The 14,455-nt window shown below is 39.3% G+C and overlaps 1 protein-coding gene across 7 annotated transcripts in view; it reads right to left on the bottom strand.

The window, feature by feature from the left end:
* Window positions 1-541: 541 nt before the first annotated feature.
* Window positions 542-14,455, bottom strand: part of LOC131200666 (lipase member M-like) — a 30,014-nt gene continuing 16,100 nt past the window's right edge. For 5 of the 7 annotated variants that reach the window (XM_058187780.1, XM_058187783.1, XM_058187779.1 and 2 more), the window contains 5 exons: window positions 13,514-13,650; window positions 11,772-11,918; window positions 11,228-11,299; window positions 3,801-3,866; window positions 542-2,064 (listed from right to left, as the gene is read on the bottom strand). In XM_058187780.1, coding sequence (XP_058043763.1) covers window positions 1,831-2,064; window positions 3,801-3,866; window positions 11,228-11,299; window positions 11,772-11,918; window positions 13,514-13,650 — 656 coding nt within the window. In that variant the 3' untranslated portion in view covers window positions 542-1,830. Of the gene's footprint in view, window positions 2,168-2,206; window positions 2,837-3,800; window positions 3,867-11,227; window positions 11,300-11,771; window positions 11,919-13,513; window positions 13,651-14,455 lie in introns of those variants that run through there. The other 2 variants (XM_058187784.1, XM_058187786.1) reach the window with 2 other exon arrangements.

The following is a 14,455-nucleotide window of genomic DNA, read 5'->3' as shown; positions in this document are numbered from 1 at the left end:
TTACTTGTAATATGGTCACAGAGATCATTAATGTATAATATGAAGAGTGTTGGTCCAAGAACGCTGCAAATATATTTGCAATGCAAATATAGTAGCCTTTGCACTCTAATTACCAGTGTAATTATTCTTGCACTCTTCCTGATCACATAACTAACTTCCCATCAATAGGTTTATTGATTGCTATTTCCATCAATAATTTATTGCATGCAGCTTGGGGAGCAGGAAGTATCCCTCATTCCCACATATGAAAGTACAAATGTGACTCTCATCATCAATCAATCTGGCAATGTTTCTTGGTGCCAGATGGAGAAGGGAATCTACGACTATAAACCTGGTTGCTAAAGAACTCATAGTTACAACCCACATAAGCTACAGTTATGGAACAAAGTGCCTCTCCCACCATAGTTTCATATTGCTGTAATCCTGGCATTTGTTGTTTATTATCTCTCCAGGATCTCACCTGATGGGTGGCACTAACAGACAGTTAATGCCCATCCAGAGGAAAAAAATCATGAGACAAAGTTCATTAGAGAGGAGGAAATATTTTTTCTTCTTGTTTAATAAGAAGGTAAAGCAAGGAAATAATGTACAGTCCAGCAAAGCCTAGGAAACATCAAAGAAAGCCCTGTTGCCGTTTGAAAAGCACCTTTGGTGCAGTCTAGCAATTACAAAGGTTTCATATAACAAGCAATTTATACAGTTTAAGTCTCCCCTTTCAAACCAATTCCTCCCAATAGATGTACAGTGTTATCAATTCAGAGCACAGCTGGGGGAGGGGGGGCAAGAGTGGTGGCACTTTCCATAAGCCTCTAGGACTAGGTTATGTTTCGTTTCACAGCAGGTAGGCAGTTATTGTAAGTGCCTGTTAAATCTACATGTACATGTGAAATGTATCTTTATTATTTGCCATACTATATCGTAAGAATCCTAATAGAAGAGAATATTTGTATCTCAGAGGTGAACTGTGGGGTCTTTGATGCTCTCTGAACTTGGTTGTTTTCTGGCAGATGTTTCATTATCAAGCTTCATAACTTCATCAGTGATATTACTTAGTTTGTTAATGAAACATCTGCCAGAAAACAACCAAGTTCAGTGATGACCAGGGACCCCACATACTGTAGGAATTCTTTTTGAACCCTTGACTTGAGCCACACTAACTTCTGCCCTAATTTACCTAGGTTTGGTGTCTGAGTTAGCGCTTGCATACAAACTGATTGATGTCTGTGAGCTACATAGGAATTGTAAGTAAGTGAAGACAAGCTTGATTAACTTTGCTTTTCCTGGAAAGTTAACACGTAAGACTGACTGATGTAACAGCAAGACGGAAATTAATTAGTAAAATTATTGTTTGCACAAAGATGAAAAGATTTGGCACTATACAATGGAGGAAGGGTTGGTGGAATTTGCTGAGGTAGCTAAATTGACTTTGATCAGACAAAAGACAATATCTAGCATTCATTGCTGAGTGGAAACCCTTATGCACTTTCTACTTGAAACAGAAAAAATGAACTTATAATTTATGATTTTGACAATTAGGCAGGATAGATCATAGAAAAAAGAGAGTTCCGCTGTGCCCTTTGAGTAAGAGGCGAATTTATAATCCTATTTATAATTGCTGTAAAGAAGATGAGAAGCTATTTCTTTCTATCTTTTTTCTTCTCTGTTTTTCTATTACTTCCCCTCTTTTACTTTTAGCAAAAGGAAGACATTTTTTGACAAAAGAGGATAGCAACATTTCAAAACTAATGTGGAAAATATAAACTGTTTATTTTCTACATCAAATTTGAAATGTTGTTATCCTCTATTGCCAGAGAAAACTTCCATTTATATTTATCTGTAGTTCTGCATTAGATGAAAAATATCCTCGTACAAGTATTTTGAGACATCAAGGCCCCAGATAAAATCAGCATGGTGCCAGCTAGGAATATACTTATGGAAAACTAAGTTAGTAAGTTGCGGGAGCAGATGATTGATACTCTCTGGACTCACAATGAAGTCATTCCCACCATTCCAAACAGCTGTTGGCACAGTCATATTTTCGAATTTATAAAATGGGGGCTTGGTCTGTGGAAGAAGAGATGCAAAATATGAAAAAGTTTTCAGCTTGCCTATTTCCAGATATTTCATCTTTCAGTAATACCGACATTGTCGTTCCATGCATCCAGATCTGAAAAAAAATACCTATTCTTTGACAGATCTTTTTATCTTCTATGATACACAATTCTTATTTTCTGACTGATAAGTTACAAAACTCTTACATTAAAGGTTTAATTAAGTAGTAACTCAAGATAAATCACATCTGTATATTTTGTATCAGATCATACCAATTCAATCATTTCAAAAATTGCTGGAAAAAATATGTTGATTGATAAGTATATTTTTACAATCTATTTTGGGGTTCTTGAAAATGTGAAATTTACACATTTATATGTAATTAAAAGAAGATTTTGTAGTATGATACTTTGGTATAGAGAAATTGCATTCATAACGTTTAGTACATTAGTAATTTAATAATTCCTGGGATGCAGTGGCTCAGTGGCTAAGACACTGAATTTGTCAATCGAAAAGTCAGCAATTCAGCAGTTTGAATCTCTAGTGCTGCATAACGGGGTGAGCTCCTATTACTTGTCCCAGCTTCTGCCAACCTAGCAGTTCGAGAGCACGTAAAGAATGCAAGTAGAAAAATAGGGACCATCTTTGGTGGGAAGGTAACAGCATTCTGTGCGCCTTTGGCGTTTAGTTATGCTGGCCACGAGACCACAGAGACATCTTCGGACAGTGCTGGCTCTTCGGCTTTGAAACAGAGATGAGCACCGCCCCCTAGAGTCAGGAACAGCTAGCACATATGTGCGAGGGAAACCTTTAGCTTAATTTAATAATTTAATACAGAGAAGCACATTTTATAATGCACTAATTCACATGACTTCCAAGAGAGAAGTGGTGACCCGAAAAAAGAGAACCAATGACCATGGCAGAATGAAGATTCAGCAAGTTCATTGACTCTTTGATACTTCTTCTCTGGACAAGGAGAGGACTTGAGGTCACCCCACAAGTGCTCCAGACAGTTTTGTGGCCTCTGGCAGGTTTAAAGCTCCATGAGATAAACAGAAAAGTTATTAAAACTTAGAAAGTTACAAACTAAAGGTTCAGATAAATTTGAAAATAGATTTTGGAATTCATTATAAAGAATCCTGTCTATAGAAAAAATGCTTTTGTTTTGATTTTAAAAAAATACAGTAAGATTTTCAAAACTGGACACTAGAGGAAACTAAAGGGAATAAAAGATTACAATAAAAGAAGAACACAAATTCAATTTACAATTACAGAATGAGGCAAAATATTTTAACATTGGACAAGAAAAAAAAATAAAAAAATAAAAAAAAATAGAAAAAGAAAGGATATTTTTGAAAACTAGATCCAAATGTTAATTTTAATAGTTTCTGCCTCTATAAACAGACTGTCTGAAAGATGCTAGGGAAGATGAACAAGTTCTCCCTGACAAAACTGAGACAGCAATGGAAGAAGGTGTTACACTGGACATACAAATGAAACTGGCTAAAAGCACTACAACTTTAATTTAGCACATTTTTCCTCCCAGTTAGACTTTGATTAATCCAGTGCAGGGAGGAAACTGCTTTGAAACAGTATGGATGATAATAGTATGCAGAGTAGGCTGTCACCAAGATTGTGAGAAGTAGGAATATTGTGTGGGGAAGATGGCTGCCCAGAAACCACACATCTTTATGTATGTATGCAAACACATGTCCTATTTACCAGCATTGTAACAATGTTTTCCTCACCATGTTGTATATAGCTTTGTTCTGGTTTCCATAGTCGAAATGTTTAAATTCATTTGATTCAAAAATCTAAATTGGGAAGAAAGAGTTGTGTTTACTTAACAAACTTTCATATTTATTTATTTTTTTAAATCTGAAATTTGGCACACATATAAATTGAAAATTAAAGGATTTTAATTATCAGGTCCTCTCTCCACTTTGCAAAAAAATTCATAAAATGGAAGATGGTCTATAAAGAATGTTTGGATAGCTCACTCCATTGCAAGTTACTTTCAATCTTAGGGAGCCTCAAGCTATGTAGATTTAGAAGTTCCCCTACCCACCATCTCAAATGGCTTGGGTCTTTCACAGAACTCTATTAGCTCAAACTCAGCTTCTGCATCTGATTAATCAAAGATGCCATTGGCAAAACAAGTTCAATTCATTTGTCTATTGTGGGGGATATTTGCTACTCACTATCCAGATGCTATGTCACTAGATTTCTCTTATGTTCCCTGATAGTTCAGTGTGGGCCTGGATTGAGCTTCCTGATACCAAATGATTTTCCTATGATCATGATTTAATTCCCATCCTTTCCTTAGAAAAGGATGTTCTAGATCTTAGAACATCAAGTCAACAAGTAAATAATCTTGACATCTCACTCCTGTATTATATTACTATTCTGACATTCTCCTCTTTCAAGAAAATATGGCTTATCTATTTTTGTCTAGGTAAATTTCCTATGTCCCCTTTATTGAAGAAATATCTGAGTTTTGGTAGTGGTGAGTATTATAACAATTTCCATTTAGTATTCTCACAAGTATGCTAGAACCAGTTCAGCCTTAGATGTTCTCCTTAAATTTGCCTTACAATATTTTGTTTATAAACATTTATATATCCCTTCCTCCATTGCATTATTATTACATTAGCAATCCCTGGGACTTTCTAGACAATTATATTACTAAGTTACTAAAATTTGTACCCAGAAATTCAAATAGTATTTGCTTATCAATTTGATCATACAGTACATGTTGGAAGCAAGTCCTTTTTAATGGTTCTCTCCCAAAAAAGAGAGTTCCTTATATCTAGGCTCAACCATCCTGGAACAAGCATTCATACATGGCAAGTTTTCAACTGATCCATTTGACAGATAGTTTGAGCATTGTCACCTCATAAAAGTGAGAAACTACTATTATCCTTGTTCTGGTAAGTATGAATAGGCTGTAGACTGTTCTATGGGAAAACATACTTCTAGTGGGAAGATAATTTGCCTTGATGGGTTAAGGCCAGCATTTTAAATTTCTGCACACAGAAAGCTTTAGGAAGCCACTAGAGGGCCTCTAATACAATTGTGATTTGCTCTGATGAGTGTTGGAGAATACACTCGCTGCTGCATTTTGGCCCAACTGAAGGTTCTGAGTTTGCTTTAGAGGATGCCCCATGTAGAGAACATACCCTGTTTCCCCAAAAATAAGACCCAACCGGAAAATAAATCCTAGCATGATTTTTGAGGATGCTCATAATATAAGCCCTACCCCTCAAAATAAGCCCCAGTTAAGATTGTCAGCCAGATGGATGCATTTAGTACAGTATTTCCCCAAAAATAAGACCTAACCAGAAAATCAGCCCTAATGCGTCTTTTGGAGCAAAAATTAATATAAGACCTGGTCTTATTTTCAGGGAAAAATGGTAGTAGTGATAATGGAGTATGAGTCAATGTAACAAAATACTGTCAGTCTGGTAGGGCCACAACTGCCAAAGGATCCCTGGCTGCAGTTTTTATTGCTGTTCAAGGGGGAATTGTAAGTTCAGGAGAATCCCAAAACAGTGACCTCTCCCTAATGGCCATGCTTCCCCACCAAGACATACCATTGGAGCTATTAAGTACTCCAATGGAAACAGTACTGTTTTATTGCCAGGATTAAATTTTATTCCCATCTAGAACTCAGTGGAACAAGACCTCAACTGGGTGAAGATGGAAAGCAAAGTGTCATCATCCTACTAACAGTATAGGACTACAAATTACATATCACCCTCATCCAATGGTTTCATGGAGATACTAATCAGTGTGGGGGGGGAGAAGACAACAAGCCCTTATGGCAGGGGTGTCCAAAGTTTTTTGAGTGAGGGCCAAATACAGAAAAATAAGCAAAGGCCCGGGCCACGGGGGATTTTGTACCAGTTCTGTGGGCGTGGCTTATTTTGGGGTGTGGCTTGGTGGTCATGTGACTGGTGGGCGTGGCTAACTCCTCATGTGACTGAGTGGATGTGGCTATGGGCATAGAAACCTAAATACATAGAGACCTAAATACTGACAGCGGCTACCAGTAATCCTCGGCTTGCAACCACTCATTTAGCGACCAATACAACAGCACTGAAAAAGTGACTTACCACCAGTCTTTGCATTTATGACCTTAGCATCCCCAGTTACATCAAAAGTCAAGCTTTTGGCAACCAGCATGTATCCAGCGGGCTGATGTTATCTACTTCAGTAATGAAATGTCTCCAAGCATACAACCAAGCTCAGAGAACATCAAGGATTCCATAGTTTGGACATCATTTTAAATCTTGATTTTCATTAAGCATAAAGTCTGAACTGAGGCATTATTTTATTCTTAGCAAGGCATTAAGAATCAGAGCAAAGCCAATTTTCATAGCACAATTTCTGCTATATATGAACATCTGTATTCTTCTCAAGTACTGTATGAATTTATACAGAAGTTATAACTTTCCAAGCAAGCATTTGCAGATACAACCAACATCAATTACTGCAGCCAGGAAAGTGTCACTATCATCCCAGGACTTGCTTCTGGCTATATGCATGATCACCAAATTCATAATTTACATCAGCCACCCCATTTCCATACATAAAATGTGAAACAGCCCTAACAGAATTAGCAGTCTAGCAACCTGACTCCTTCTTACAGTTGCTTTTGCTTAAAACAATAAAGTAAAACGTATCTGTACAGATAGCTGTGTATCACTCCATGAACTGCACTGTGCTAAAGATTCTTTGGAAGTCTAAAAATAAAGAGTGCAGCATAGTAAACAGCTATAATAGATTGTTTTCCTCTCTCTTACATATTTTGATTGTTAAACTAACAGAATTAGTACCTGTAGTTAGCTAAACAAACCCTTGGACTTTAATTGGTCAGATGAAGGGAGCATTTTAAAACCTGTACAGTATTTTCTATAATAGTAGAAGTAGATATAGGAGTAGGAATATTTTTTCCTGAACACAATTCCCCTTTAAACAAGGAGATCTATATAGCATATGCTATCAATCCCTATATGTCTCAGGATATAGAGGAGGAGTGTGTTTGTATTATTCATAAATTCACAAAGTATTCCTGAAACCATTGCATTCCTCCTCTGCCAGTTTTGACGTGAGCAAGCAAGAGTTACAAGAAATGACAGCATTGCAACTATAAGTAACACACTAGATGCCTCTTGTCAGCACAGCATGGTACCCATTCTTGGTATTATGCCATTTAAGAGCAGAATCTTGTATGTGTGGATCCCGCATATACCAAATGATGGGCAGAATCCATTCATCTATGCTCCCCAAGCAGCTCCTTATGGCTGAGCATAATAATGTCTTCAGTGAGGGCAATTAAGGTGCCAAAGAAGGAAATGCCATTAAAGAAGACATCACGCAGGGCTGCTAGGAGAGTTCACCAAGGTTGCTTTGTTGTGCACAGAGGTGTCCACAGGCATATGACCTAATTAGGCTTAATCTGAGAGCATTAATTGGTTTGTAGGAGGAACAACAATAGGAGGGGTGGGTTGCCCTGTACATGATCCTCCAGATGCACAACAGGCCAGGCATCCTCAAAGCCTAGAATATAGCTACTTCCAGCCCATAGCAGCTGTAAGTCCTGGTAGGGGAAGCTGTAACTGTCACTGGACTGTCTCATTTCGGTCTCCAGAAGGATGGATTATACCCCCACATCTGGCTTTGATGAGCACAGGGGGAACAAAGCTCAAGCTAGGAAGGGGGCAGCCAAAGGGAGGAAAGTCACCTGCTTGCTGTGAAAGTCCACCCTTGGTCACTTTCCAAAGTATAAATCTCACCAGAATGCCGCAATGCTACCATATCAAATGAAATGTTCATTGCACTGCTGTTTGTATCATTCAAGTCAGGTGCACTCGCTGTCCTCCCCTTGCTTCTGCTTCACCTTTTGCTCATACAAACCTTGCCTTGGAATATTTTAAGCCCATTTTAATTCTCTATTAGGTTACCTAATCTTAAATCTATAAAAGCATATCCACTGCACCAAGCAGCATACAATCTATCTGCCTTTAGGACACGCAATCCTGGGAGGGGCAGGAGACTTTGGAAGAGTGGTGGACTGAAGCTTTGAGACCCAGGGATGGATGCAGAACTGGCAGGAAGTGAAAAATGGACAACGCGGAGCTTTGGGGGCGGGGGCAGTGCTGAAACAGAGTATTGGTTCTTTCTACCAGACTTTAATCATTAACCATCCACAGAGTTTCAACTAGTTCTCAAAGAGAAACCACAAGAAGTTCAAGTATGAGAGGCAATATTCTGCTCAGTAGCAATGACTCCACCTTGCCCACTTGTCCGCCTCCCCTGCCTAAACTGCACAATCCAGCGTTGCACTTTCTAATAAATTATTTAGTATGCCTTCCACCTTTTGCTTCCCTTTGCACCCCTCCAAAGTAGCAGTCACTTTCAAGCTGCAGAAACATAGGGTCATTCTAATCAGCAGAGCAAAGGAGGCTACTATGAATGAGCCTTAATAGTTCTATCATCACTAACTTATTCTGAACAATTTCACAAGCAACAGAGATCAAAGATGCCCACTGATTGCTCCTTTATTCGCTAATGCTTCAGGCAACTAGTAAGAAGCGGAAATGGATTTCATTGAGCCACAGGATTAGTTATCTCCCCAAGTAGTTTCCTCTTGCTTTCCTACAGCCCTAGTTTAACTGCTGAAAGGAGGGGGAAAGGAGCTAACTGGGGCTGTGTGGAGGTAGTGTCCTTAGCCTTGCAGGCTCCTTAGGAGAAGAAGCGCCCGTCCCAGAGCAGCCGTTTAGTTTTGAGCTCCTGTGTATTTGCTGCAGTCTTCATATAACCCCAGATACATTCTAGCAATACGTTTGCCTGGCAAAGAGGTTTGCAACCAACTCAGAAAGGACATTTACAAAAGGGCAGAGAGCGATATGATGACGACAGTCAGTTCCAGCGATGTAAACGCCGGTCTCCATTCCTCCTCCTCCTCCTCCTCCTCCTCCTCCTCCTCCTCCTCCTCCTCCTCTCCCATTTCCACAAAATCTCCTCGCTACCACCCTCCTTCCAAAGCAGGTATCTCTGCAGCTCCGTTTTCCCCAGCCTGGTGCCCTTTGGATGCCTTGGGTGAAAGCTCCCTTTATCCCCATTGGAGCTCCACGCATCTGAGGTAGTACCAGCCAACAGTTTTCGTGGAAAGCTCTGGGAAATAAGCAGCCCCAGCCGGCCCCCAGAAGATTCACACCCGCCTTGCGAACGCACAACCAAACACACACACACACACACACGCCCCCTCCTACACACAAACACACACCAAATATCCCCTAACAACGAAGCTGGAGGGACAAGAAAGTTGCCTAGCGGGGGATCTCTGCGCTATTCGCCGCGGAGGGAAACGCGATCCCGAATCTGCGCCCAGCGGGAGCCGCTGCTCCTCATCCGATTCGACCCGACCCGCTGCCCGCGGATGCAGAAGGGAGGTGGGCTCCCGCCGTGCAGACCCGGAGGTTTGAGATGGGGGCATAGCCGCGGGAGCGCACCACGGCTGCCTAACAAAGGCAACCGAGGATTGTTCCGAAGCCCCTGAGGCGCTTCGGAATCGGGCGCTGCCGAGTTCGGCCCAACTTCCACCCGCATTCCGACTTCCCCAGAGGACCTTTGTCTCGGCCACCTCCGGGACCGTGCGGCGCGTCATGGAGCTAAGCGTCCTAAGGCTTTGAGTGCGCCTGGGCTCCTTTGTCAGGGGCGGAGGAGCGCCACGACCAGCATTTGCGGAGATTCGCGGGCGCCAGCGAAACGCGGCAATCACACGCCTCCCAAGTGGCCGCCGGGACCTCCGAGAGCCGCAAGCATTCCCGGTGCAGCGGCGCGCCCCTCGATCGGCGACACTTACAGCCTCTCTGCGCTCCTCGGGATGTTCTTAGGAATAGCGCGGAGCCCCAGCCCGTGACAGTCTACCGTGGTGCCGCTGCAGGCGCATGGTGTGGGGCAAGCGCTCGCCCGGACGCGGCAAACGGCCGCCCAGGCCAAGAGGCAGGCTCCTGCCCGCAGCCACACGCCGCCGGACTCCGCTCGGCGCTTCGGAGCCACTCCGCATCTGCAACCGGGCGAGCGGCGGCTTCCTTGGGGGCCAGGACGGGGGCCGCACCCCACTGTCCACCGAGAATTTGCTGCGGGCCAATAAAAACTGACCCGCGGGCCGCAGTTGGCCCGCGGGCCGTAGTTTGGACACCCCTGCCTTATGGCATCCCATAAGTGAGCAGCCACTGATTTGACCTCCTTTTTCCTATTACCAGCAATTGGAATGGGCCATAGAAGAAGATACTGTTGCAAAACAGCATCTCCAATCCTAACCCCAAATATAGCCTAGACTAATACTATGAGATTGAAAGCCCCAGAGAAGTCTAAAAGGACCTCTACTGCCCTCCAAATCTCAAGAAACTTCATTCACTAGCCTAATCAAGGTTATATCCATCCCATGCCCAGGCTCTGAATTCTGACATGGTCTAGATCAGGGGTGTTAAACTCAAAGCCCCTAGGCAAGATCTGAAGAGCTGAAGAAAGCTTCTTGGATGAAAAGTGAAACGTCTTCAAAGAAAAACAAGAAAGTTCAGTTGAAAAAAAGCACCTTTAGGACAACCATGACCTTGATGACTAAGAATTTCCATAGACAAAATTAGATGTTAGTTATTTTACATGTTGGATCCAAAAAAGTCCTTTGAAAGAGGGGATATATCACAGCTTTCTTAAAGTGACCACCAGCATTCCTCCCAAAAATAAGCCATGGCTCTTAGACCCAGGAAACAATTCCCATTTTTGGCTACACAAGAAGCCAGGCAGTGCAAGGGTCCAAGCACAAGTTGTAGAAAGCATCCTAAAGATCACATGACAACTGCTCTGAAGTTAGTGTAATACATGGTCACTAATGTGGATTGATCATTGCATTATTGTGGATGAGCCCAGAGTTATGATGAAGGTCTTGAATTAGAGCCAGATTCCATCAACAACAACACTACAGTTTTTTAACAAATAATTACAGAATTAAGAACAATATTCTAGACTTTAGTTTTCAAAGAAGTACTTGAGGAACAGAGACTTGAGCATTGGTGTATGCCTGATACTAAACATTTAATCAAATGGCAGCAAATAGTACCATTCTATTTTGACTTGCAAAGAAAATTGGAAAATGAAACTTTACCTGGCTCCAATGAAATACATTTTTCACAGAAGCAACATCAGGGTATGTTCCCAAAAAAAGGTCGGCTCGACTCTGGGGAAAAAATAAACACAAAATAATTAAAAGATTTGAGAGATTGATTGAGAGATAATATACCAAGTAAGCTTCTTAAAGCCAAAAAGAGAGGCAGATAGATTTCTTTAAATCCTGTTAAGGAGAAAGGCTATTCAATTCCTGCTGACAGTGATCTTGAAATTTTCAAACCAAGGAACACATGTTCTGTCTCATTATTGGCCAACAGTCACCAAACAAGGTGACCACAGGAAAGGAGGAGGGAGCAAAAAATCAAGATGGCAACTGCAACTGTGCAATCAAGGCTTGTCATTAACTAATGAAAACAAACTAATTGAAAAAGTTGGCGCATCCGCTAAATTTTGAACTGTTGTAAAAAAATAATCACTTACAGAAATAATGCATACTATTATTGCAATGTTACGCATAAAATTCCATATTAAAAATAAATACTTTGATTTATCTAAAGAAAAAAATTCAACAAACCACTTACCACATTTATATTGTTTTTATTAAAACCCGCAAGAGAGAAAATCATTTGGATGCAAAACTTGTTTAATCCTGGGTAGCTGCATAGATTGGCATTGATATTTTTTGCTCTGTTGCTTAGAATATTAAAGTCTTTACTTCCCCATAAATACTGGAAAATACAAATATAAATATTATTGCAAAATTCTATAGAAGCACTTCTAATTGAATAGTTTATCAGTTTCTCATTTAACTCAGTGGATTCAATACCCCCATTGATTCTCTGCATTGTTTTAACAACATTTTAAAATACATGCAATATTTTTTTATTCCTTACTTATGGGATTTATGTCCACTATAATTAGTGGGTATTATACAACATTCATTAATATAAAGCATGCTAACTACCACTCCATGCATGATAAAAATACAACAAAATAATGCAACAGATGAAACCTAACATACACAAAACTGTTATTATAACAACTCATAACTCAGAGGCTTTCTAGAATAGTTATATTTTTAATAGCTAAGGGACAAATCAAATTTCTGTGGCGAGGCTAACATGTAGGATCACTGACCCAAAATCAAGACTTGTATGAGCTGCTCTCCTCACTTTGTGAACATGGGGAACTGCAAATAGGTTTCCCTGGTGTTATAATAAATTCTTAGTACAATCCGGGATTTCAAAAGAACACAGGAAAATTGCTGGAAGCAATTTGAGATTTATTTGATAGCAAGAGAGTTAGCTGGCCACAAGTCACAAAGAAAAGCTAGTTACTTTTATAGAGAGGAGTGCATGAATTTGTTTAATCGGTTTTATCAAAGTATTTTAGAAGAGAAAGTGAAGTTAAACCCTGTAATTAGATCAAGCAAATATGACTTACACTGATGTGGGACAGGAAATAGATATTTAAAAATTAGTGAAAAATAACTGGAGGTAAATAAAAAAAAGGCCTTTTTAAAAATGTTACCCTATTTGTGGAAACAGCAAAGAATGGTTTCTAAATGTTTTCCAGGAATTATTCAAGAATTATAAGTTGGAGAAGGTTTGTTTTTTTTAAGATAAAAAATCTTAAAAATTCATCTTGGGTGAAAATGTCCAATCAAACTGTAGGTGAAACAACTAATTTAAAAAAGTGGAGAGAGAAAAAAAAATGCAGTTAAAATAAATTAAATAAATAAAAGTCTATTTCTTCAGCAGTACTTTTTTAAAACAAATATTGTGCATGTAGCTTCATGTAAAATTCTCCACCATCTTTATAAAAGACAAAATGAAGAAAGCAATGTTTTGTCAAATATTTATTTATTTATTTATTTATTTTGTCACAACATTATATATAAACACATATAATGAAAGAAAACAATAGGACAGGAACGGTAGACACTTTTGTGCACTTATGCACAAAATGTCAAGGGGAAATGAACATCTGTAATAATGTAGGAGGGTTCCTTCAAAAAGGAAGCATTTGTACAAAAATCAGTTTTGAAAAATTCTGTCCAATTTTGTAGTCACATCTAGGTTCATTACATGATGTCTTATGAAAGAAGGGGAATTGAAGTCATTTTTTGTATTTAAATACAGAAGGTTGGGGGGAAGGAATCCATACAAATTCTGAGAAAAAAGGAGTTGAATTTTAAATAGATATTTAAACCTTACTTCCAAATTATATGAACTGTAGGAGATAATAACTATATTATTATCTATATTTGTATACTGAATCAAATAGTATAAGAATGTAAACTTATGGGAAATAAAATACCTACCCTTTTAACTTTGTAGGGAAGTAATAAGATATATTTTACCATTCCCTTAAGGTCTTTCAATATGCTAGGAGGTGCAAGGCACATTAAAAGTTTTGTTTTCTGAGCAAGCTGTGGGAAGGCTGAAAAAGTAATAAGACCTGAAAGAAAGATAAGTTTAAAAAAATTTTGTTCCAAGATTGAAAGATATATAAAGGATAAGCTTGCAAGAAAGTGCCAGCTATCCTCCTCCTCCTCCTCCTCCTCCTCCTCCTCCTCCTCTTCCCTCCTCTCCTCCTATTGTTGTTTTTATAAAGGCAGCTTTCTTTTCTTTGCAGCAGAATATCTGAATTGGATTGATTTCCTTTGAAGATTGAATATTGGAAATATGAAGAAATTCTGGATTAGAAGAATTGTGAATTAATGGGCTATAACAAAAACAGAACAGGATTGGAAAGGTGAGCATATTTGCTCAAACAGGTAGAGAGAAGGCTAATTAAAGGATATGAGAAGGCTTTGCTCACACCCAGGCATCTCATAGTTAAATGCTAAAGATAATCTAAAGATTATCTTCAGTAAGGACCACCAAGTTCTACTTGGTTGGGAAGTTAATAGCAGAAGACCAAATGCAATGTTTGTGATTAGTCTCACAAAGCTTTGATATCCACATTTTACTTAACTCCAAAGTTAAATTTTCAATCTCATTCTTTCCCTACATTTCTGCCATGCCTCTAACAGGCATATAAAAACCTATATTCATGACTGACTTAGTTTCTTCACTATAGCAGCAGCTTTCAGAAAAAAAGAGAAATAAATAAATCAGTTATTTGCATTTATCCTGCTATCTATCTATCTATCTATCTATCTATCTATCTATCTATCTATCTATCTATCTATCTATCTATCTATCTATCTATCTATCTATCTATCTATCATCTATCTATCTAACATCTATCTATCTATCAT

The sequence above is a fragment of the Ahaetulla prasina genome, chromosome 6, assembly GCF_028640845.1.
Source record: "Ahaetulla prasina isolate Xishuangbanna chromosome 6, ASM2864084v1, whole genome shotgun sequence".
Lineage (NCBI taxonomy): Eukaryota > Metazoa > Chordata > Lepidosauria > Squamata > Colubridae > Ahaetulla > Ahaetulla prasina.
The sequence above is the reverse complement of the archived record's forward strand: the minus strand, read 5'-3'. Positions and strand labels throughout refer to the sequence as shown.